The 24,770-nt window shown below is 41.1% G+C and overlaps 2 protein-coding genes across 5 annotated transcripts in view; both read right to left on the minus strand.

The window, feature by feature from the left end:
* Positions 1–1,098: 1,098 nt before the first annotated feature.
* On the minus strand, positions 1,099–15,291 carry ikbke (inhibitor of nuclear factor kappa B kinase subunit epsilon). 2 transcript variants are annotated; one of them, XM_044178987.1, is made up of 21 exons: positions 15,029–15,291; positions 14,179–14,278; positions 13,820–13,957; positions 13,329–13,458; positions 13,072–13,253; positions 11,113–11,273; positions 10,582–10,692; positions 10,309–10,488; positions 9,117–9,313; positions 8,667–8,725; positions 8,451–8,542; positions 8,201–8,302; positions 7,684–7,741; positions 6,386–6,498; positions 6,233–6,309; positions 6,100–6,139; positions 5,898–5,999; positions 5,060–5,156; positions 2,462–2,553; positions 2,295–2,366; positions 1,099–2,179 (listed from the first exon to the last, which is right to left on the minus strand). In XM_044178987.1, the coding sequence occupies exons 2-21, from the start codon at positions 14,275–14,277 to the stop codon at positions 2,116–2,118; spliced, it is 2,166 nt and encodes a 721-aa protein (XP_044034922.1). In that variant the 5' UTR covers position 14,278; positions 15,029–15,291; the 3' UTR covers positions 1,099–2,115. The 2 variants fall into 2 exon arrangements, with proteins under 2 accessions (XP_044034922.1, XP_044034912.1); XM_044178977.1 differs by having other exon boundaries at positions 14,780–15,291.
* A 1,168-nt stretch (positions 15,292–16,459) lies between these two features.
* Positions 16,460–24,770, minus strand: part of srgap2 (SLIT-ROBO Rho GTPase activating protein 2) — a 56,098-nt gene continuing 47,787 nt past the window's right edge. For 2 of the 3 annotated variants that reach the window (XM_044179043.1, XM_044179061.1), the window contains exons 17-23: positions 23,672–23,896; positions 22,498–22,577; positions 21,950–22,148; positions 20,463–20,600; positions 19,978–20,194; positions 19,776–19,886; positions 16,460–19,667 (exon numbers count right to left, since the gene is read on the minus strand). In XM_044179043.1, the coding sequence (XP_044034978.1) occupies positions 19,155–19,667; positions 19,776–19,886; positions 19,978–20,194; positions 20,463–20,600; positions 21,950–22,148; positions 22,498–22,577; positions 23,672–23,896 (1,483 nt within the window). In that variant the 3' untranslated portion in view covers positions 16,460–19,154. The remainder of the gene's footprint in view (positions 19,668–19,775; positions 19,887–19,977; positions 20,195–20,462; positions 20,601–21,949; positions 22,149–22,497; positions 22,578–23,671; positions 23,897–24,770) is intronic. The other variant, XM_044179051.1, reaches the window with a different exon arrangement.

Consider the following 24,770-nt stretch of genomic DNA (forward strand, 5'->3'; position numbering starts at 1 on the left):
CGCAAGGGATCTGACGGCTTTAAATGCCACGAGCGCGCTCGTTTTAAAGCGACAGGAGCGCGCACTTAATCCCTGATTCATACTGTAGGTTTCATTTGGCATTACTTAATGACTTATTAAGCACTACTTTACTGGATAACGGCACTAAACTTTCTGATGACTCATTGTAATTTGTTAGCTGTTTTGTTACTATTGCTACCAGGCCTTAACTCAACATTTTGTTATGGTAAAAAATCTTCTGAAACCGCTTGTACTAAAAGTAGGCTACAGAAAGTAGACTGGCATAAACCAGAAACCACAATCACAGATGAAGAATCTGTGGAGAGCTAGCAGAGACTGGATTAAGAAGTATGACACATGGAACATAATAATAATAATGAGGATTTAGGGTTTCCTATTTAAATTGCCATGATTTATGCCAAGATACAAAAAAGTAATCTTTGACATATAGAACCTGGTTTTGACAATGGAAAGTCATCTATTGCAGGCTATGTAATTCATTTAATACTTTTTTGTAGGTGCTAAAGAGGGCTGGGCAGAAGTGTTGTGACACTGAAACAAGATCAACCAATTATGTCAACAAAACCCCTATGACAGCTAATGAAATTGATGTGTAGGTATGAAACAGGATTGACACAGGATTAACTTATAACTACTGAATATTGCCATAATGCAGAACAGTGAGAAAGTCTACGTGATAAAAACACAATGTCATGCTTGTTTGTGTAGGCCAGGAACAGGAAAGTTATCAAATTTTCCACTTTGCCAAGAGCACGTCATATGAGCGGCACAAAACCACAGAGGCAGTTGTGCTCGTCCCCCTAACCAAGCCAAGAAAGCCCCTGAGGACACCCACACCACGCCTACACAGACTGAGTGAAAAACTTTCAATTTCATTCTCTGTACTTTGCAGTGTCACAACAGCTCACCTGTTCTGTTTTGTTTGAGACTTTTCATCTTCCCATCCCAGATACACCTACCCACATCAAATTTAATGTTAAAGTAATTTGAGTACAGACTGAACATGAGAGTGTACTTTTCAGAACATGCCGATTCATCATCACAGAGGTATGTTGCCACAGTAAACTGACGAGAGGGGACATGAAATGGTTTTTACTTTCACTTTTCAGCCTATATTACTTCATCAACTGAGATTAAAAAACATTTCTCAATACAAAAACGAACAAGAGATTAAAAATATGGCAGAAAAGTTTAGTACAGTACAATAAAAGTATATTTTATGCATCACCTGTGACCCCTTTAAAAACAAATAACAAACCCTGGGATTTCCCCACCATGTAAATCAAACTGGCTAATGTCATTTCATACTGTCACTGGACTGTTAGCTTTATGTGGTTCTGTTAAAAAGGAGACACTGTGGTGAGCGCTGAGTTTCCCTGATTTAGTTCCTTCTCTTTTACAGTGAAACCTATGATAAAATACAGAAGAATAACTTATCATTCTAGTTAAACATCAACAGCAAGAGAGACAAATGTAACTTAAAAGCTACAGTGCTGTGTGTGCTCGAAGAAGCTGACAATCAATGATGTAGTCAATCATTATTCATTCACTGAATTTACAATGAAGTCAAGCTAAAAATGAAGTCGTGTATCCATTTGAATGATCAACCATTAGGAAAAAGACAGCAGACGACTCAAGCCCTTCCTTCAACAAACACACAGACACACACACATACACAGTCTGGTTAAATGAATCATTTAAGGTTCTGCTGATTCCACAGTGCTTCTTCTGTGGGACAAAGAAGAAACACGGCCTTAGAAAAACACTAGCAGCTGACTTGGCATTCATTTTACTTTATCCTGACAGTCCATCACAGTTGCAGCCTATTAGAAATACAAGGCATTAATGAGGTTTGTATTGAACTGTTGTACTCAGTCGCCAACCACACACACACTGACTAAAAATCCATCAGCAGTGTTTCCTCCTTCTCCATTCTGTGCATCTTATCTCTAAATTGAAATTCACTTTATATTGTCTTCGGCCGGTCCTTGAGAGAAGATCCATAACTGTTCATGAATGGCAGTTAACGTTAGGTGTTTGTCGAGGGAGGGTATGTGAATTTGCGAGTTAAGATGTAAAGATGCTGCACTTTTGTCACAGTGTAGAAGGTCTGGCCAAGCTCGGCTCCAGAGCTGCTGCAGAGTTCACTGGTCCCAGACTGTGAGACAAAACAAATACAAACAATCAACATCATAATTTCTCACCTACTGTATATGGGGGTATGAGTTTCGACAGAGGAGACAAATGGACAGGAAGTTAGTCATTCAACTGACCTCTCAATAATGCTGTTGTTACACTGAAGTTCCCTCACCAAAATCTCCATTTCCTCCTTCAGATGGTGCATCCTATAATAAAGAAAGACATGTTACCAGGGCAAACGGGCAAGTGTCTATCTTACGCACACACACACACACACACACACACACACACACACACACACCTGGAGACCATCCGGTCGTTGTCCCTGGGTGGTATTCCAGGCTCTTGTCCTGCTCTTTTGGACTGTAGACTGAAAAGAATTCTGTCCAGCGCCTGAGGAGGACAGATGAGACGTTACAGCATCACATCACTGAGATGCTACATGAGTGACATCACTAACATGACCACTGAAATTATACTCCCGTATCTGTCTGACAAAAAACTAGGGCTGCACGATATTGGAAAAAAATTGACATTGTGATATCTTTTTTTCCTGCAATATATATTGCGATATGAAAAAATACAGGAAATTTCACCAGATACATAATTTGGGTAGTTTAAAAGTCTATCCTCTTCTAACAAAACAAACCCCACCTCCTACTTGTACCACACTTGGTTCAGCCCCCTGCAACCCCTCCCAAAATCAGCTTGTATGCGGCTCTGACACCGGCATGGACAAATGGAGAGAAAACAGGTGGAGAGGTGTATCTTAATAAACTTTACAAATGGACTTGTGTGTCACAGTTGTTTTATTTACATGTAATCTACCATTTCTAAAGATGTTCAAATTATGGGTTTTTCAAAGGCCGATGCAGATGCTAATATTTAGAGAGCAGCGAGGCCGATGGCCGATATATAATGCAGATATCATGTTGTTGGCTCAGTGAAATACTGCCATAAGGGACTAGATTTCTGTCCAGCCATCTGTAATTATTAAAATAGAAAAAATACAAGTATTCAGTATTTGGGTTAAAATAAAACAAAACCCCAAAGAAAAAGAAAAGTCATGTATAATTCCATTATTCCATGCACATTACAATCTAATATATATATATATATATATATATATGGTTATCTTAGCCAGAAATGTGTTGTTTTAGATGTCCCAAAGCATATATTTGTATGTTTGTTGACAGACTCGGTTATAAGCCAAATAGCCAATCTAAGTGGTCAAACAAAAAATAAAAAATAATATCTTTGTTCACTCAGTGTGCACAGCCTGCTCATATCATCTACCAAGTGACTAGAGGTGACAACATTGTGATAGAGTGGAGATTATGTCCTGCGAATCTACTTCTATCTCTCAATACACAAAACACTGTGCCAAGGTTGCTTGGTGTATTGAAGCACAGACAAACAGACACACACGTGCGTAGAGGGAAAGAGATGCACACATGTTCAGAAACATTATGTTAGCTAGACGTCCGTCTATTACGTCTGTTCCCCAAAACGTTGTTGGCAAGTTTATAACGTTAACGCTAGCTTTCAGACTCCTGTTAACGTAAGCCCACTTGTTGAATCGAGGCTATCTCTAGCCCATTAGCAAATGCAACCGACTGTAACTTAAGTTGGGTGTCTTATCACTATCAAATCAATCGCTTACGACAGCAGATTGTTGACTTGAGAAGAGAGGAAAGGTTAATCAATCCTGTCTTCATGCTCTACCTCAGCTGACAGCAGGTGCTGCTGGCTAGCTGGCTATGTTACTCTACTGCTGGCAAACTTTGAACTGGCATGATCATGTATATGATAAAGTATTTGATAAAGAAAATATGTCTATGTTATGTAACGTGCTTAACAACAGCAGACCACAGGCATACCAACAATAAAAGGCTTCACAGTTACACTTGCCGTCCCACAACCATCCCAAATGATAAATCTGATAAATGTTTCTGGCTCGTCGGGAGTAGGAGTGTGGGCTGGGTTGCAGATGTGTCTGCAGACATTTTTGGGCTGAGTAGCGTATGGTAAAACTCTCAAACTCAAGCAACAAACAAATGTATCTATATGCCGGCAAGATATAAGTACAGATAGATCTGGATACTGCAAGTTTTGTGTTAAGCGTTTCTTACATTCGGGCACGGACCAGCACCGTGACAGTAACTTCTTAACTTTTAACCAGCACCGGGACGAGGTGCCGCTGATAACGGGAATACACTCACCCAAACGCCGCCTCGCGTAACTGAACGCCTGTCGCTAGCAACATTATCTGTGACAGCAGCCACATGGCGTACATGTTTACAGGCAGGTGACATGCAGACTCTGCATGCACAGCGATTAGTTCGCTATGTGCTCTGGTGAAAGGGTGCACTTGATTAAACAACCAAAACAGGCAGCGCTCATTTTCAGGTTGTGGTAGTCGATTAGTGGGGCCTGCCTTAGTTGTTTGATAAATTGATGAAGTGCACCCCTTCACCAGAGCATGTTAGGAACTGATCAAACTCTGTGTATCCAAGAACCCATAAATCGGACAGACTTTTCTTGTAGATTAGTCATGGAAAATGAGAACCTTGCAAGTTTTTCTTTTGTATCAAGCAGCAAAAAAGTTGTAGCATGACGTGTTTGATTTGCCTAACTTGTGCGTCCTGCAATGTGACTATTGCACATGCGCACATCGCACTGTCGATGCTGAAACGGTATATCGTGCAGCCCTGCAACAAACCCCCCAAAATATTAAAATATTAGAATATATATATATATATATATATATATATATATATATATATAACAACAACTTTTTTAACCAGTGCATACATGTCTTTGTGCATACTGTTATTTTACGATCTTTGATCTGAGCTGCAGAGAGAGATCTTTAACAGAGAGAAAGGGAAACGTTGACCTTATTTTGGTGCTGCTCACTCATCTCCAGGTCTGCCAACAAGCCCGTGGAGAAAGAGTTGAAGTCCTGCAGTCGGGTCTGCATCTCCAGTAAAACACTGCAAATACAGTAGAGACACATTTCAGCAAGTCAAAGTCATCTTTGCAATGTATCAAAACCAATGGGAAAAATGTTTTCCATTGGTTCCCAATGAAATTTCTTAGTTCAATTCAAAGACTGAGATCTGCTATGGCCAATTTTAAATGAGCAAATTATGTGATGACATAATCTGGATAATTTGTTAACAAGTAATAAATAATTTATTCAGCAATTATGCAGAGTTTTGAATTATTTTAATATGTTTTCATCATAATGTCATCTTATTTAACCTCTCTCTTAAGACCAAAACAATACTTTAACCTTAACCAAACTGCTTTTGTTCACAAACCTTAGTTACCAAATCTTCACTGTAACCTTGGACAAACCCTTTGGTTGCATATATCTACACATGCATTCACACCTGAAAACTGTCCTGCACTACTGCTGGCCACATGTTCCACTGTGTCTGGGAAGCCTCATTCCAATGTGCGATATGCACTAATGTGAAGTGAGGATTAATAATACAGACTACCAATTAAATATGTTTGAGAGGGACTGCTGAATAGCAATGTCCTGCTGTCCTGTGTTAATCTTCTTTCTATAAGCTTTAATCATCTGTGTGAATGGCTGTCAAACCAAAAAACAGTTATCTTATTGTAAATACTCAAGAGCGGTTGGGATAACACAGCTGAAGTGAAGCTGGTCCAAAGTCTACACTGTGGTTGGAGTTTAAAAATGCGACTTGAGAGCCTGTTCTGACCTGCTCCACGTCCTTGTTGTGGCCAAAAGCTCTTTGTATCTCTGCGCGCAGTCTTCTCTAAAGAGAGATTTCACTCGCTTAATGTGGGACGACAGGTGGATTCTGGGAAGTAAGAGTGACAAGCAGATTACAGAGAGAGCTCAGAACAACAATCTTCACAGGCTGGATAAGCAGCACAGCAGCTGTGTGAACACGTACTCACTTTTCAAACTTGTGGATTTGCTCATCATTATATGCCAATTCTGTGGTGAAAATAAGAAAAGGGTTTGGTGTTGTTACCATGAACAAACATAGTAATAAATACACACTATATACAAACAAAGAAAAATACATACTGCCAGTAAATCTGTCTTCACGATAATGCTGATGAATTGCCATTATCTTCTGCAGCAGCATCTCCATCTTCTGACAGCTGTGGGAGACAAGAGGTCAGAGTTCAAATACCACAAACCCATGAGGCCACCCTGAAGCTTTGAATCCCTGAATACCTCTTGTCATTGGCCAGCGTCTCTGCTAGCTTCGCGTGTTCTATGTGCAGATGGTCCAATCGGTTCTGAAACTCTTGGATGCCGGCAGCGTATATAGGCAAGTGCTCATGGACCTGTAGAGACAGCAGCCACAGACTCTGAAAGCTGAATCAGCAATGTTGCACCTCTGTCTATTCAGTCTTCCCACTCACTCATGATATTGCAATATCTAATTAAGTAAAAATACTGAAAAAGAGAGAACTCAGAGGGCATCCTGGTTGCTTAGAATACAATGTTTTAGCAATGTTGTGGGTATGAATCTCACTTATAATTACAACTAGGTGTCAAACCTCAACAGTTTTTAGTACTGACGGAAATGTGTCCGTATTGAAAGCTGGCATTAAATGTCTGGTCAGATTTGTAATCTTGTTTACTTTCTTTAAACAGAAAGACTAGTTTATATGGGCAAAATTCTTCCATGTCTGCTTGTGTTCAAACCCTTTCACACTTAAGAAGTTTGGCTTTGTTTGGGGGAAAAAAGGGGTTTCCTACTTTCAATAGAGAGGTAAGTCATCCCTATCAGTAAATGTCAGAAGGGCTGATACCGGCCAATAGTTGGCCATCAAAACAAGCACTCTGGTTAAAAGTCTGCAACACCTTTGCTGCATGCCATCCCTTTTTTCATCACTCTTTTCATTATGATCTGTCATTCTCCACTATGTACGAGGGATGCATCGATATATCGGCCGATATTCGCCTTGTTGACTGCTATCGGCCAATCGGCAAATAGGATGACATTCATCGATGGCAGTGGCTGATGTTTATCTGCTGTGTCACATACATTTTGCGCTGGCTATATTTTGCATTGGTTATTTGTATTTATTGTATAGCAGCAGGCTAAAAAAGGTTTTTGAAGCAGTTGTTTTTCAAAAAGAATCTTTTTCATGTGAAAGTAGGTTATATTAAAGGTTGTTTCATATATTTGTATGATTGAATTTATGCTCATTCAAAGATGTGTAATGAATGGCTGAATGACTTTGAAACAGTTCATTTATTTTTTTATAATGAAGATTTCTTTGTTTCCCTGACACAAAATGGGGAATAAATAACAACAAAAACAAAATAATCGGCCAAATTGTTATTTTAAACATCGGTATCGGCCCAGAATTTCGCCCCACAATCGGTGCATCCGTACTATATACTCATGAATGAAAGAATAACGGCATAAAAATATGGGAAAAGCCCCATTCCCAACACCATTTCCATCAGCCACATCAGTCAAGCTGGCTTCTGTGATGCTTCTTCCTGACGCCACTCACCACCTGCAGCTTTTGACTGTTATCAGCTGAACCTTGGTTTTCTGAAGCGTAATGGCCTCTACAAAAAATAAAGATACAACAGATATGGGAGGGGGAAAAAGGAGGAGGTTGTAGGTTTATGACAATATCAAAAATGTAAGATATGTGTTTGGTCTATATTTGTCAATAAATTACATCTACAAAATCCACTACATTCATACAGTGAACAATCCAATCACACTGGAACATCAGGGACCACAATGGAAATAAGTCCTGGACTTTGTCGTGTTATCCCTGACAATTGTCTTATATTATATTGTATTTTCTTTTTTTACTACTGTATTTGAACTTGTGTCAAATAAACTAAACTAAAACTCACAGTAGCAAATTCAACCTCAAAAAGCAAGTACAGCTCCGTTTACCCTACTGCTGTGTATCATAATGCGTCATACAAACATGTATCTGTGCAATTCAACACCCCAAGTGTGACATCATAGATTCCCTTTATTAAGCTCAAAAAGTGTGTAGATATACTCACAGTGTGTGAATCCTGTGTTCTATGTTGAGGCAAGCCTGCAATCTAATGGTGATCATCGCAATACTGTGCACTGCTTCTCCACACTCCCGACGCAACCTCATCCTGAGGAACAATAAGGGTGTGAGAGAGAAGGACATGGAGGAGAAAGGGAGGGGAGAGGAGTTTGACAAAGGTCATTACTAAACCTGGGAGGTAGATCATTCAGTGCAGTGAAACAAACAATCCTTATTTTGGCATGTGTGTGTCTCACATGTAGCTGTAGTATCCTTGCAGTAGCAGCTCTCGGTGTGTGTGCAGCAACCGTACTATCCTCAGATACTGGTGGACCACTCCCACTACTACCTACAGAGAAAGGGATTAAAGGAGATAATAAATAGTGTGCTGGAGGATTATAATACATAACATTCTAATAAAAAAATTTACATAACATAGGGCATGGGATAGAAAATCAGTGGAGCAGCAGTACCTTTGAGAAGTTGTAATCTGCTGTAACATCAAACCTGGATGGGATGACTGGAGTCTCTGCTACAGAGGAGAGAAAAAACCCACACCCAAAAAGATATGACTTATGGAAACAGTGTGTATATATGTATGTGTGCCTGGTAATTAATAATTGTATGCACACATTTTCTCAAAATATGATTACTTTCCTTTTTAACAAACCTCATGTTTTGTATATCATGTGCCTATATCTGGGATTGGCATTCAAATAAATATTAACTCAACAAAACTTGCATTAAACAGCTGCTTCACAAAGATATTTATGTGTTGTCTGAGTAAGTGTGATGCTGGAATGCACCTCATATCAAAACTATTTCATATCTCCCTAGGGGAACAGCAAAGAATAAAGAAGAGGAAGACTTCACAGAAACATATCAAAGGTGTGTGTGTCTTTGTTTGTTTGTTTGTGTCTTACGTTCTCTGAAGGGCAGGGTGGTATTTGCTTCAGGCCCATAGCTGAGCAGAATGAGGGGCTGGGCAGGTGAAGTACACGGGAGATTGACCACCTTCATGTTGCCCTCCAGAGGGAGGTCGTGACCCAGGTACAGTAGATGTTGCAGCTGTACTCCTATACCAGTCTGAGACGCCACCTCCTCAAAGAATACTGACACCCTGAGAGGATTGAGGGGAGAGAGAGCATTTTTGGCTACCAGACACCTTTATAAATTTCAGGCCTGATTCTGCATCCTTACTATGTATTAATTTTTGTCAAGATATCTCAAGTGTGGTCACAAAAAAGTGATCGACACAATAACCATCAGTAACTGTAGTTACATAAAAGTAAAAACTAAACGACAAGCCATGATTCAGCTTACATCATATCATTAGCCTCTAATTAGAAACTGAAGATGTGACACACACATGCACTCTGTTCTTCCAAACTCAGAGGCCTGCAGGGATTCAATCAACCGAGAGGGAAAGCCTTCATACAAGCAATTGTGGATTACAGATATAATATAGAGCTTAGTACAGACTCTCCTATACTGGAATTATTGCCATTATCGCATTAAAAGTATTATACCCATTATTCAATTACTTCACATTTTTGGCTGGTTGGTGGAATCATCGACTGAATGAGTCGTGTTGTCAATAACTACTGTAACTTTTGACCAGAATACCAACATCTCACCTTGCACTACCTCATTTACATGAATCCTCTTTGTTCTAAAATGCCACCTACTCTTGTGCCACACCGTAAAGTAAACAAAAACACCAATTGAACAGACAAAGCACATTTATAAGTGAGGAAAATACAACTCGCATAGCACTGCATGCAGCCATGAAAACAAACCCTTTTCCTTTCTTTCATGTTGTGTCACCAACATTATTTCAAAATTGAAATCGGGACAAATATGGGTAAAATAGATTAGAACAAAATAACACACAGGACATGAGCAAGTTGTGGCATCCTCGTCATCTTTCCTACAGGTTGTACTGAGACTTGAAGTCTGTCACACCTGCAGGACAGACTAGAAATCTGCTAAAGTCTGACGATTGGCTAAAAGTGCTCTTTTTGTCTGTTATAAGTTTTGTCCTGTAGTCTGTAGACTGCTTCATCGGTGTTTGATCAGAATAATGTGTGCAATGATACGCCTGTGCAGACTTACGTGTTGTAGTGGTGTATGTAGATACAATGCGCCACGGCCTGTTGCAGAGAGAAGAGGTGAACTGGCTGCCGCTGCAGTATATGTGTGGTGGCTGTGAAGAACTGGTCAAAACCCCAACACCTCTCCTGCTCAGACTCCAGTATGCCTGCTAGTACTGGAACCAGCTGCAACGTCAGACCCCTACAGACAGAGACAGAGAGATGGAGAGGGACGCGTGTTCTCATTAAAGAGTCACTGAGATGCATGTTCAAATGCTCTTATTAGGTGACATACTGTGAGAGTTGGCAGCTGTGAGGTAAGTGGTAGCTCCACTCTATGGGTCCGTCCGCCACCCGCTGTATTCCAGCTATTGCCCCTATAGGCTTCTCTGTAGTTATTTTGTACCTACACAACAAAACACACAAGTCAGGCTGATGGATTATTGATGAATGTTTATGTTCTGCCTGATACCGCAGGATTCCTGAAGAAACAACATGCAGCAAAAGACATTTCTCTAAAGGGAAATCTAAGGATGAGTGGTGTTTTCATTAACACAGAAAAAATGTCATCTACTGATTGCATGGTGATATGCCTTCCAATATTGATATGGAACTTGGCTCATGGAGAACAGAGATGGAGCTGAAGACAAGTAGTTTGGGATCAAGCTCAATGTCATAATTTCGTATAAATATGTTAAAAAAATATATACATGAATTGAAACTGACATAATTACTTCATTTACTAGGGTGGAGTTTGAAACTCAATTTTGCTATCAGAAATGTGTGGTCTGTGATTTACTTTTTCACACCTAGTGTATTTACTTACATGGTGGGCTTGTTCTTGCGAGGTCCTCCATACGGTACGAAGGGAAGACTCCCAGTGGCAGCGTGGTAAAATGTCACACCAATACTCCACAGGTCTACACTCACGCCATAGGATTTCTGATGAGGCTTACGCAGCACAGCACGTTCGTACATGTCTGGGTGCTACACACACACACACACACACACACACACACACACACACACGCACGCATGCACGCACACAAACAGTAAGAAGAAAAGTCTGCAAGTCTGTTGAGGTGGATATACAGTCATCGTACCTTCATGTTGATAGCAGTTCAGATTATCATCTAATCTTGAGTATTACGTAAGTGTCAAGTGAAAGCACTGTTCTGCCCTAACATGTATTCTTTCCCCAGGAGTCTCATTTTTTAAATCAGGGAACATCATGTTAAACTTAGTAGGCATTTAAAAGGTCACACAAGGTCGCTGACGTGACATATACTATATTCTTATTGGTTAGAAATATAAATTATATTGTGGCAGATATATACAATAACTGTGAATCACATAAGCCAATGCTAGTCTGTCAAATTGTTCTGTATATGCAGCATTTCCATGATCAATTATTTAATAACCTTATAACTAATATATTTATCCATTTGTCCACTAGAGGGCTACCCAGTCTTAATAACACAAGTTACTTTGAGGTATCAAGATCTGGGCTCCACAGGGTCTGTCTCACAAAGCCATTTCAACACAGTCAGGTTGTCTTTGCAGTGAAACCTGACACTAGTAACACAGGATTTTCATATCAAGCTGAAGTGGATTCACATGCAATGGTGGGGTTTGTAACAAACACACCAATCACATTCAACACATAGAAATTCAGATCAGAGGGTAAGCTATCCTCATGGGGGAATGAGGCTTTCATAGCAGGAAGGGTAATATGTTTTAGTGTGGAAAATGACAGGTTATAGCCTGCAAGCAAACAACTAGGGTTTAAAGGGAAGCAACTGAATTAGTGGTAATAACAGACTACATTGATTGCACCCTTGGCTGTAAAATGGATACTGTAAAGAAATGTATTACTAACATACATATGCATTATTTTCTTAAGAACAAGCTATTATTACATCAGTGAAAGGCAATGCTGTTTCTGCTACCAGGCTTGAGAGCTTTCCCTGGAGGAAGACTGAACTGATAGAGAAGGTTACCAAACGTGCAGTAACTGTCCATCAATAGGGCGCATTGAGCATACTTTTATTGATGCAATACTATTTCATGAATTTTTTTTATTTTAGTCTGATGTCTTTATTTATTCAGGACATTAGGTGAGCATGCACTTTCTCAGCATTGCCTCCCGCCTCCCCTCCACTGAAGCAGTAAAGATTTTCTGTTCATAAAATCACCTTATGTTCTCTTTAAGGCTGCAGTAATGGAATATGAATGTGACAGGCTATGTTAAGATTGCCTTTAGGCTAACCTGTAGTAAAGATGATATAAAAAACTCTGTGCACACCGCATGGTGGAAACAAATCTCCATAATACAACTGCTGAGACATCAAAGTGGTTTATGAAAATGTCATTTCCACCAGTGTTTCTTGCAGGCATCTCTTTTGTTGTTTATAACCTTCACCAAGTAGATTATGTTCTCTGACATGTTTTGTGTTAAGTTAGCAGGATATATCAAAAACTACTTAATAAATTTAAATGAATTTTGGGGACAAGTTAAGGACAATCCTCTATTTTCCATATCTGACACATTTAGGCCTGCCAATTCCTGCCTTTAATTTTTTGTAAGACACCTTTTTCCCTAATAATCTAATCAATTGTAATCAATCTTTTCTATATTCTGTACATATTATATATGGATGACCCCGAATTGTGCAGCCTAGGCAGAGGCATCTACTTTCTTTATTCAAAAGTCATTTTTGACCGCATATTCCCAGATAGCACAAATAAAGGCTTACTGAGTTTATTCGTTGGGCACTCATCTTACCAGATACTCTTCAGTTCCGTAGATAGACATAAACTTCTCATCATCTTCCAGCTCTCTTGCTGCTCCAAAGTCAGTCAGCTTATAAACAGACTTGCCGTCCTCCCCGACCTGCCGCATGATGTTACCTGGCTTAATGTCCCGGTGTACCACTCCATTTTCTCGCAGGTGGTTCATCCCATGCACTGAAGAGAGGAAAGGGAGGAATACTTCAGTTTAGGTATATGAAATTATTGGGAAACACCAAGATATGCACCCACCTACACACTGCAAAACTATGAGAAACTCTGTTTCAGGCAGGCCAAAGGCATTTTCTGGCTCCTCGAGCAGGGTGAGCAGACTTCCTCCTGAACAATACTCCATCACCAGCACCTTCTGTTTAGAAGGCAGCTATAGAGAGACATTAGGAGATGAGCTGCACTTCCTTCAACACTGTAAACATTATGAAAATATCAGGAAAACTTACTGCCTCAAGAATTCCATGAGATACTGAAAACTGTAAAAATTGCTAATATAACTTAGTGAGGACTGAGAATGTATGTATAAATGCATTACGAAAGCAATCTTATCCTAATGTCTAACAGTGTAGGACCAGGTGTACAAATGCTCTCCTATTCTCCTATATATGTTCCAAATTAATTTGCAATAAAGCTGCAGCCCTGTTTTACAGTGATAATTATCTCATCCCAACACATGGCCGTGTTTTCCTTTGTCGTTGTTTTTGTCTTTCCTCCTTTTGTGGTAGCCTTACCTCCTCCACAGCGTGCAGACTGACAATATTGCTGTGGTTGAGCTTCCTCAGTATCTCAAACTCTCTCATCTGGACGTCATGGGGGCGGTTGTAGCTCACCACATTAAACACCTTGACGGCTACCAGCTCACCCGACCTCTGCATACACACACACGTTTATATCAACACAACACATCACAGCATCATGTACATGCACATCAGCACTGCAAACATCCTTTTCTTATCACACATCCTGGTGTCGCTTTTGAGCCAAAAAGTAGGCTGAAACATTTGAGGTAATGGCAGCATTGATGTGAATGAGCTGCACAGTGACAACCTGACAATGCGTTATGGTGATAAAATAATGTAGAGTGTGCTACCTTGTTGCGTGCCTTGTAGACACTGGCAGTAGCCCCTTGACCGAGGACATCTTGTAAAGACCACAGGTAGTTTGTTGTACTGGCTGTCATCCCTGTCATGCTGGAAAGAAGAGACAGAGAATTAGAAAACATTAACAGAAACTGGGGGGGCAGGCCCTCTTTGTCTCTAAAGGAGACAGAAAACATTACAAATGAATCATGAAATACAGAACAAAGTAGCAAACGTTAAGGTTCATACTAACAACTAGCTGTTAGTTAGCAAATTGGGGTCGTATAGCAATACCTATACAGTACAATATATGACAAACCCTAAGTTATCATAGACACACTAAATTCCTTACGTTACAGAGATGTTAACAGTTAACCTACATAGTTAGCTAAACTATTATTCTCTGGCGACTTATATTTAGCGTTAGCTTAGTATCTAATTTAACTGACAGCCAGCTCGTTGACTTTGCACTTCAATAACACAACAATTAGCTAAGAATAAATTATGTTAGCAACTAGCTAGCTACATAGTTAGTTACAACTAACCAGTTTAGTATGCTATTTAGCAAGTTAACTAAATGAAATGTTAGCTGTAACGTTAAATCTAGCTTACCTGGACTGGTGTTGCAGTTAGCTGTGCTTTAATCTAAATTTTCTGACTGTCCCTCATAACATTAACTACCGGTTATGCAGGCTGGCAGCGCGACTGTTCCCGGGAAATCTGACGTCAAAATAAACGGTAGGCTTCTCATTTACAGCTCAAACTGTCCCGCGGCTTTACCGTAAATCCAGCTAGCCTGGAAATATAATACGCCTACGTGTGAAACTTCTTCCGCAGTGAGAAACAGAAACTGCTGCATACCTGCCTAATGGCTGCTTTCTGAACAAGTACGACCTGCTGATGAGGAGGATATCAGTTCCCTTCCGTTTCTTTCTACCGTGGAGAGTAGAAAAGAGTTCATGAGTTTCTTCAGAGGCAGCAGCTGTTTTAGGAAGTGTGGGCTTCAAATGGGGTGGACTCTGGTCTATATGATGGCGGAAATACAACGAAGTGCAAACTTGACAGTTTCATTCTTTGCCTGAACTTCTGACTATGTTACCTACACTGAGCAAGGGGGCACGCCATACAGTCCTACATCACATTACACTGTGGCATCCTCCTGAGGGAGGGATCTGGAATCATTTTTGTGCCTAGTTTTGACTTGACACCAGTTTTAGACTTGGGAACTAGAACAGCATGCAGGGCATCTGTGGGCCCCCAGACCCATGTTGGGCACCTCCAGTTTAAAGGGAAACTACAGCAGAATTTCCATCTTACTATGTGATTGTGTTCCCATGTACCCGTAAAGTCACCATGAGTGCTGTCATAATGTCCTCTCAGTTGTTCCATTCATGTCTATGGAGCAGCTCCAGGATGTGTCTCTCGACCACTGCAGTCTGTCTCTCTGCTGCGAGAGCATGACAGACAAATCTCTAAATCTGACCTGTAAAATATCATGTGAAATGACACTGAATGGGTTTAGTGATGATATTCAAATCATTTTATGAACCACTGTCAACTGAAACCACATGGCTCATCATGTAATCACAAGCATGGGTACATGGGCAGCTTATGCAGAAATTAGGAAATGCACAGACTGGACAGGTGACCTGTGGGATTTGGAGTTTACTACATTTTTTTTCTGAGGTTGTTAAATCTTTGTTGTAGTGATACAACGATATAAGTTTTTCTGTCCTGACACTCTGTATCTGCTGATACTGAGTACCAATCTGATACCAGTGCCCTGTTTTTCCCAAATTTCTCAATAGATACAGATTTAAAATCTGTATACCTCACTGTTTGGAACTCATTGGAATCTTGCAGTCATATTTAAAGTCACAATATCTCGGCCTCTGCTGCCTCAGTTTTGACTGGTCTTTTTAAAAACTGCCTTTTGTGCATCTCCCAACTTTATGGAAGTGTAATACTAAACTACTGCCGTACCTCTTTAAACTTGAGGCTCTTCTTCTGTCTACACAGTTTAAGAAAGTTTAGTTTCCAATTGACCATCTAAACATTTTGGTTAATGAAACCCCTCAATTTGTGCTTCACCTGTGACTTCATGCTGTGTATTCTTGTCCCTCACATCATGCTTCATAATTATTGCACTTACTTTGGACAGAAACAGATTTCAGTATCATTATATTTAATATTTTCATGGATGATTTTCTGAAATGAAATGTGTAATATTTTCTCTTTATCATTACAAACAATTACAAAGAATACAGATATAAAATACAAAGAATTCAAGAATCTTTATAGCAAGCAATGTTTATTAAAAAACAGATCTACTACAAGAACTACACATAGAATTATATAAGGCCTATTTGATTAAACTACTATTGCTATTACTGTACAATATTGTACCAAAAAAGAGTGTACCTCTGTAATGTACAACATTGTATATACAAAGTACATCTGAACACAGGATTCTCCAGTAATACAGAGACAACTATAAATAGATTTGACATTACAGTCTTTTTTTTAGTTCTGCTGTTTTCAAATGGACACAAAAATGCATATTTAACAATATTCAATTTTGACAAATCATCCCCACAGTTAGTCCACACGCAAGCCAAGTTGTTCAAGTGCACAACGATTGATTTGAGATCGAAGAGGGTCCCGGCTCCCCTTAATGACACAGCCGGGACAAAACACACCAACCAACCACATGCACATGTCTGTATGTGTGAGTGTGTGTGTGTGTGTGTGTGTGTGTGTGTGTGTGTGTGTTAATTAGGTGAGTTCATCTCTCACCACAAACACATATACACAAACAGTCACAGTCCCTCCAGTTGTCATGATGAGGTAAGAGCAACACAAATACACCAGGTAATACACGAACAGTATACAGAGATTAAAAAAACCTTAACAAGTATAATTCATTACCTGGTAGAGAGCATACAGGAATGCAGTATGTGCTGTATTTCTGGGAGAAGGGGAAAGGTGTGATAGAAGGGAATATAATAAGACACCTAGGTACACATTTAGTGCGATACTTTTTCAAGAAGGTGAAATACAACAAAAAAATGAATTATTCAGTTTACTCTTAATGTCTGTGTCTACTTTTTGAAGTCAAGTGTTTGCAAAATTATTCACATATTCCTTAATGCATTATCAGATCTAATTTTGCAAAGGTACATATTAGCAAATAATATCAGAAAAAAGAACAGTCTAAGTTTAAGTCCTTGGATTTGGGGTTTTTCCGTCCTCTTTCTACTTAAAGCTGGTCTGCCTCTGGTGTTGTTACAGCAGCGACTGAAGACGAGACAGCATATCATGTATCCCTGCAGGCTTTTTATCTGGTACATGTACACAGTGCATATTTATTCAGCACTAAGGCTGCTGGTACTCGAGAACACGGGAGAAGCGTTTTCCTGTGCGTCTCCAGCAAGTTGCTGTTGGGTGGCATCCCTTTATGATGGGGTGGGCAGGGGTGGGGTGAGGTGCATACATACTCTACATCCACGCATGCTCACACAGGCGCGCACACACATGCACACACCCAGACAGCTACACAGTTCAACAGTTTACCATTACAGATTCTGAGCATTAATTAACAACTGGGAAAAAATAAAATAAAATAAAAGCAAACTTTGCTTAAGAACGCATTGGATGAGGTGGTTGGTTGTGCTTCTGTCTAAACACACTCAGGAGGATCCTCAGCTCCATGCTTCCAGTTATCATCATGATTATTAAACATACATACACACCATTAGAATAATAAAACCCTTTTTACTGTTAAGTCTGAAGTATATAGTTAAAGGAGCAAGCTGTAACTTTGTTTGAAGTCGTCCTGTAGCTGGTACTGCAGATATATAAACTGGTACAATCAGCTAGCTCACCATTGTGGCTGCTGTCTATGGCCCCAGCATGCAAGGAAAACCTGAAAGGCGTTTAGCTGCCACAAAACACCACCACACACACATTTGGAGAAAATGTGTGTGCGTGTGTGTGTACAGTCCAACATTACCTATAAAAATGCTGGGTTTCAGTGGTCCTCTACATACATAATAGAGCTGCAGGAGAGAAGCAGCATAATGCCACAAACTACCAGCTTTCATTATTTTTATTGCTATATTTGGATTAAGAATTACTGTTGGCCGTGTTTTGGAGAACACTGATCCTGCTATGCTCCTGTTGTGGTACTGGTAGTGAACAATAATTAAAAAAAAAAAATTTCACCAACATATCAAACACTGGAGGAAGAGACAAAATAAAGCTCTTGATCACATGACTTACACTGATATTTGGCCCAGTTTTCATTCCTTTCATCATCCCAAACATCCACCTTTATCTCCAGTCTTCCACTTCTGAAGCAGCAAGTCAGTGTGTTTCATTTCTACACAGAGTGAGAGCTTAGCATTTCACAGTCTATTCTCGGGAATCAAATACTCCCTTCCAGTCCGCTAGTCATGGGTCATTAAAAAGAAAGAAAGAAAAAAAAAACCTGTCATGTCTACTGTACAAAAATCAAACAGTGCTTTTTGTTCCTCACTTAGATCTGTATGTAAAGGCAAGTAACACTCTTGCACACCCACTCAAACACAATTTCAAAACATCGCAAACTAGTGTATGTGAGCTGTAGGTCTGTAAGTGCCCATCCTGAGTCCTGTTCCCTTGTAAAAGATTTTAAAATCCAGTGATCCCTGGAATCTCTGTGGTGGAAAAGAAAAAGAAGGGTCTTTGAAGGGTGTTCACTAATCTACGCAGTCATAGTTGACCTGTAGTAAGCAGAGCTGCCAGGAGAGGGCAGAAATAACTCTTGACACTCTAAAAAGGGAACAATGGCACCTTAAGAACTCGCCTGGACACCAAGAAGTGAATGCTACACGCATAGTGGGTTAGGTCTTGTGAAACAAATGAAGTGCTTTTCTGCACCTGGTAGAAGAGCTGTAAGAAGCAAAGAGTTTGTGAGAATCAGGATTGTGGAGCAGACTGAGAGGTCCTAAGCCGGGCAGGATTTGTCGTTGGACTGGGGTGGAGGTGGAGGAGGAGGGGTAGGGGGCACCGTAGAGGTTGGGGAACCCATGGCTGGACTGCCACCTCCTCCACCGCTCTTTGGGAACACCACTGGCTTCGGCCTTGTTGCTGGGGGGCGCAGCTCTCTAAAGGAAGGTACAGATGAGGAGAGGGAGGAAGAGGAGAGAGAGGGGGATGTTGCAGAGGGCAGGGGGCTCCGCGGCTGGCTCTTGGCCGGGCGGAAGGAGGAGGGCACATCGCTGGCAGAGGAGGCGCTGCGCTGCAGTGGGTGGGCATGTGAGGAGCCCCCCTCACTGTCCCGTAACAGACGGGAGTGGAGTGGACTGGAGGGCTCCGAGGCTCCTCCTCCACCACCCACACCTTTGAGCTGCTCCAGTGTGTCCAGGACCACGTCAGGGGTGTGTGTATGTTTTGAGGTGCTCTGTCTCTCCAACTTACTGAGCTCACTCAGGGCAGAGCTCATCGTAGCCTCAATGTCCTGCAACACGAGAGGCGGACATAAAAGTAAATATTACCTTGTGCATAAAAACATCCAAAGCACCGCTACTTTTTGGGGATGTAACTGATGTGTGAAATGGAGTTGTACCTGTGAGCTGTGCTCCACCTGGGCTATGACCTCAGTGTCCAGTGGTCTGTGGTTGCTGAAGCTCTTAGAGCGCCCTGCTGTAGTTGTCTTGCGTAACTGTGGACTCTCCACCTAATTATTCATAATGCCCTCAATTAAATGCTTGCCAAATTAAACAAAATAGTCTGTTCACTACATTCATTTGTTGAAGATAAGATTTTACCTTGGTCTTGAGAGAGGAGTGTCGAGTGACTGAGTTGAGGATGCTGTGTGCGCTGACGGGTCGTTTGTCTCCAGTTTCTTTCACCAGAGCCCCACCAACAGGAAGAGACGCTGTTCTCACACCTCCTCCCCCACCGCTGGCTCCTGGACTGGTACTGTCGCTCTCTGATCCCCGGAAGGTTCTTCGGATGCTCCCAGACTCCGGACGTTTCCTCAACCTGAATGAGTCAAATATTTCAGTTATATTTTTCTATTATTTACTGTGTTGTTACGATTCGGTTAAAGGGGTCAGGCAACTCAGGGCAAAAAAACTCAAATCATAAAGAAATAACCAAGAAGAAATCTTCTGATTTCTGTTTATAGTTTTGGTCCCTCACCCTTTTTTCCCAAGTTGATTTCCACACAATTCATTTCATATCAACTGATAAGTGCAAATGAAAATTTATGATATACTGTAAATAGTCTATATCTGCACATAAGACACACTTGTTCAGGTTGGCCAGGTAGATATCAGCCACATGAGCTCCAGTAGGAGAGGCAGCGCTGCCTCTAGTAGACACCCTCTCCTCCAGCAGGTCCCTGCTGTCCACATCAGGCTTTGGACTTCCCCTGCCCCCATCGGACCTGAAACAATCAAGCAATAGTGTATAAATCATTGCTGTGCCTCTATCATGCACCAAGCCAGCAGAGGAGGAACTGTCTCTCACACTGATACATTATTTCTGGAAGACAAAGCTGAATGAACATGTTGACTCATTTGCACAGGCCACAGTAGAATGACACAAGGAAGCACAAGCAGTGATCTTTCTGCTGTACTAAATGAATACTAAACACTAATCTTGATTAACTTTTTCACTTTTCAAAACGCAGAAGTGTTTTACCCAAAAGCAAAGCTACAGCAACTTAAAAGGGACAATCTAGTATTTGTCAACCTGGGTATTATTCTCAATTTTTTGTCCAATATGACTATTGGTCAGGACAATTTTTTACTCAACACCGTTTTTTCAGTTGGGAAACTTGGGCACCTAAACCATCTTCTCACATTTGGCAACTACTTGGCTAGCATGCACACAAGTATAAAAAAATCAACATATGTAAATAAACCACATGAACACAACATGTAAGTTTGACAAGGAAGTTGATCTGCTATGAAATGCATTTCGCAACGTATCATAGCAGATTGACTTCCTTAAAAAAAGCTACGGGGATTTTCCGTGGACTACTTTCTGCGTTTACCATGGTCAGATTAAAGACCAAGTGTCATGATTAAAAAAACAAAACAAAAAACTTTGTCCTTCACCCTCCGCGGGTGGTCTCATCCTTCGAGCTCGGGTCCTCTACCAGAGGCCTGGGAGCTTGAGGGTTCTGTGCAGTATCTTTGCTGTTCCTAGTACTGCACTTTTCTGGACCGAGATGTCTGGTGTTCTTCCAGGGATCTGCTGTAGCCACTCCTCCAGTTTGGGGGTCACTGCCCCGAGGGCTCCGATGACCACGGGCACCACTGTCGCCTTCACCATCCAAGCCTTCTCCAGCTCTTCTCTGAGCCCTTGGTATTTCTCTAGTTTCTCATGTTCCTTTTTCCTGATGTTGCCACTTGGTATTGCCACGTCAACCACAACGGCTTTCCTCTGCTGTTTGTCCACCACCACGATGTCTGGCTGGTTCGCCATTACCATTCTGTCAGTCTGAATCTGGAAGTCCCACAGGATCTTGGCTCGGTCATTCTCTACCACCTTTGGAGGTGTTTCCCACTTTGAATTTATATATATAAATATATATATAAATATATACATAAATATATATATATACATACATACATACATACATACATACATTCATTTTTGTCAACAGACAAAAATTATAAGAAGAATAAGAAGACCCAGGTTGACAAATACTGTGATTTCTTAATTCATCAGTTATTCTGTTCCTTATGCAGATATTTGATAAAGACTGGTGAGTGGAACACATCTTACATGTCTTGGACCACGATGTACTGGTGCGGCACCAGTCCATCCACTCCGTTATGTCGTCCCTCCCACCAGTCATCAGAGGCTCGCTGGTACAGAAGCAGAGATGCACCCTTCTTGAAAGATAGCTCCCGACTAGTCCGGCCGGAGTAGTCGAACCGAGCAATGGCTTCGATTGGGTCGCACTCTGAAACAGCCAAGGAGCCTGAGATTCAGAGGATGGTGGACAGACACAGGAAGTGACAGAGAAGCAGGGAGCAGCAACAAATGGGAGAGAAAAGAGATGTGGAAGAGAGGGGAAGCCAGATTAGTGCATAGCAGGTTAGTGCTGCTGTAATTGGTGACTGCAATGTTAAAATTGCTGAGCAGTAACAAAGCAGCATAATTAACAGGTTACTGGGAGCAGAATGTGAGCTGGTTTAAATGGTTAGAGCTATAGTAACTGGTGAGAAAAGCAGGAAGAGATCTCATAAACTGGTGACAAGAGTATATACAGTATATAAAGTACATGTATTGCATGTATTCACGTGTGTCTGTGTGTGTGTGTTATGCACCATCTTCGCTGTTGTGGCTGACAGAGACAGTGTCAGGCGCAGGTTCTTCCACAACGGGGGGCTCACAGTGTGGACTGTCACTAATGTGGACACAGAAGGCAGATGAGGTTAGAGGACACAACTACAAAAGTCTCAGACTGACAACACATGTTGATGACTCACAGCCTGACCTCATTTTCCTCTATTAAATCACACAACTTGTACACTCCTTCAAATAACATTTTTGTTCAAAATGTGCCGTCTGTCCGTGCTCGGGCTTTGGGAGCTACGATCATGAGTTCTAGTCACTCCAAGGAACCCTACACACCCCCCACAGAAAACGGACCAGACACCAACTTTTTACTCAACTGCATTACATTTTCTGTACAATTTATTTACAAACATTCTCTATACTGCCCAAAATGTAGCGTTATCAATACACATAATGAAATGTGGCTTTGGCACACAAATTCTGGGGTAAGAGGGAATGGTGAATGCTTTATTTGCAATTTATTTTGTTGGCTTAAAAGTAGTCAAATTTTGCTATACTAAAACTACATTGAGTCTAAACCAATTAAATATGTTTTAATTGTTGAACGTAGACCCCCCCCCAAGTTGCTAAAACTTCCCTTTTCCCAGAAGAAGTATGCTATCGATCACACAACCTAAATGGTAGCTACGGCCCTGGGTGCAACAAAGCCCAGCGATGGCAGTGTGATAAATTTTTCTGTCTACATTTTCTACTGTAGAGACTGAGAGCTGCTCCTGCAGTGCGACTTACAGTCTAAACCACTACACTGACTGGCAGTAATAAAAATAACTGGTGCCGAGGCTTGTCATTACAGCAAAACTGAAAGCTAGCCCTTGTGTGCATTGTGGGGTGTGTGAGTGTGTGCATGCTGTGCTCTCCCGGGCTGATGTGGTCAGGCGGTACTTTAATCTCCTGTATGATGGAGGGTAAGCTGATCCTCATGGCCCCCTGGCCCTGAGTGGAGCAGACAAGCTGACCCCCGCCCCATCACTCCACAGCAACCCCTAAATCAACCACCTGCCCCCCTCTTTCTGGCTTCCTCATCATCTCCAAGCCCCCTCTACTTAGATAACAATTGGACAAGACATTCCCTGCTGTCCTACTAGCTTTAGCAATTCACATACACACTCCCCTCACATACACACTCTGGTCCCCAGCCCTCACCAGAAGTCATCTCCAGCTCCAGGGATGGTGTAGATGGGGCCCTGCAGGTCCTGCGGTCCGGGGAAGATGGTGTCATGGTGGATGATGATAGTTTTAATGAGCTCGTTGACATGGGCCTGGCAAGAGACCTGGTCATGGCCCTCTGGAACAGACATCAGAGTGGGACCGAAACAGATGGCCAGGTTGTAGGGGTCCATCATGTTCTCCTCGCTGTACTGAGACAAGCTGGGCGGAAGGGAAAGCAGAGTCATTTTGAGGGCATTACCTTATCCTTCTCTTGTAAACATGTAATATATACAAAACTGACTATGCACACAAACAACCATGACATGTCATTTATAGCCACATCACCCCCTGCTTGTGAATAAACTGCGACTGCATATCTGTGTATGTCAGATTGCACAAGGTCCAACAGTAAAAACTACCCAAGCCTGCATCAATACATCACTTCATTTGTACACTGTGGTGATGGAGGCTCTGATGTGTGTTTCAGTGTTTGAGAAGAAGCAGGAGCATTGGGGTGACTGTAAATCACTTAAGTAAAAGAAGAAGCTCCCCTTCTGTCTCCACATGAGCTGTCTGAGACCACTTGGCTTACCCAGGAGTCTCAAGTTTCAGGTCTCCCACATCCAAATTCTTTTCATCTTTCACTACCTTTTGCTTTTGCCTTTACTGAAAGGCTTTGTCATGCTTTTTAGGGATAGGTTGGACAGCATGGAACGTGTGTCTCTACTTATTATTACATTTTGTTATTCAAAAAGCAGTATCTCTATTCTTATGTTAATACTTTGCTCTAATCCTTGAAAAGCAAAGTTGCATTGATGTTTTTTCTGACAAATGTCTATTTTATTTTAAGGTTGTATGAGCAATTTGGAATATATATATATATATATATATATATATATCATAACAACTTTTGTTATGTTCTGGCTGGCACCCCAGGAAAAAAAGAAAAATAGTTACACACTAAAGCCATCACAGCATGTGTTTCTAAAATTGATTTTTAATGTGTATTGGGTAATAGCATATATTAAGCCAATACTGCAACAAACAAAGTACACATGCAGATTCGTGATATTACTTTTGGTGTAAACTACGA

The sequence above is a fragment of the Siniperca chuatsi genome, linkage group LG2 (genome assembly GCF_020085105.1).
Source record: "Siniperca chuatsi isolate FFG_IHB_CAS linkage group LG2, ASM2008510v1, whole genome shotgun sequence".
NCBI classification, from domain to species: domain Eukaryota; kingdom Metazoa; phylum Chordata; class Actinopteri; order Centrarchiformes; family Sinipercidae; genus Siniperca; species Siniperca chuatsi.

Excerpts from the sequence above, each read along its gene's own strand:
- ikbke (XM_044178987.1), bottom strand. The coding sequence starts at position 14,277 with ATGACAGGGATGACAGCCAGTACAACAAACTACCTGTGGTCTTTACAA. Across the intron at positions 6,499-7,683 it reads ACAGTCAAAAGCTGCAGGTG|GTCCATGAGCACTTGCCTAT; the intron begins GTGAGTGGCGTC and ends CTGTCTCTACAG. Across the intron at positions 5,157-5,897 it reads ACAACAAGGACGTGGAGCAG|TGTTTTACTGGAGATGCAGA; the intron begins GTCAGAACAGGC and ends CTGTATTTGCAG.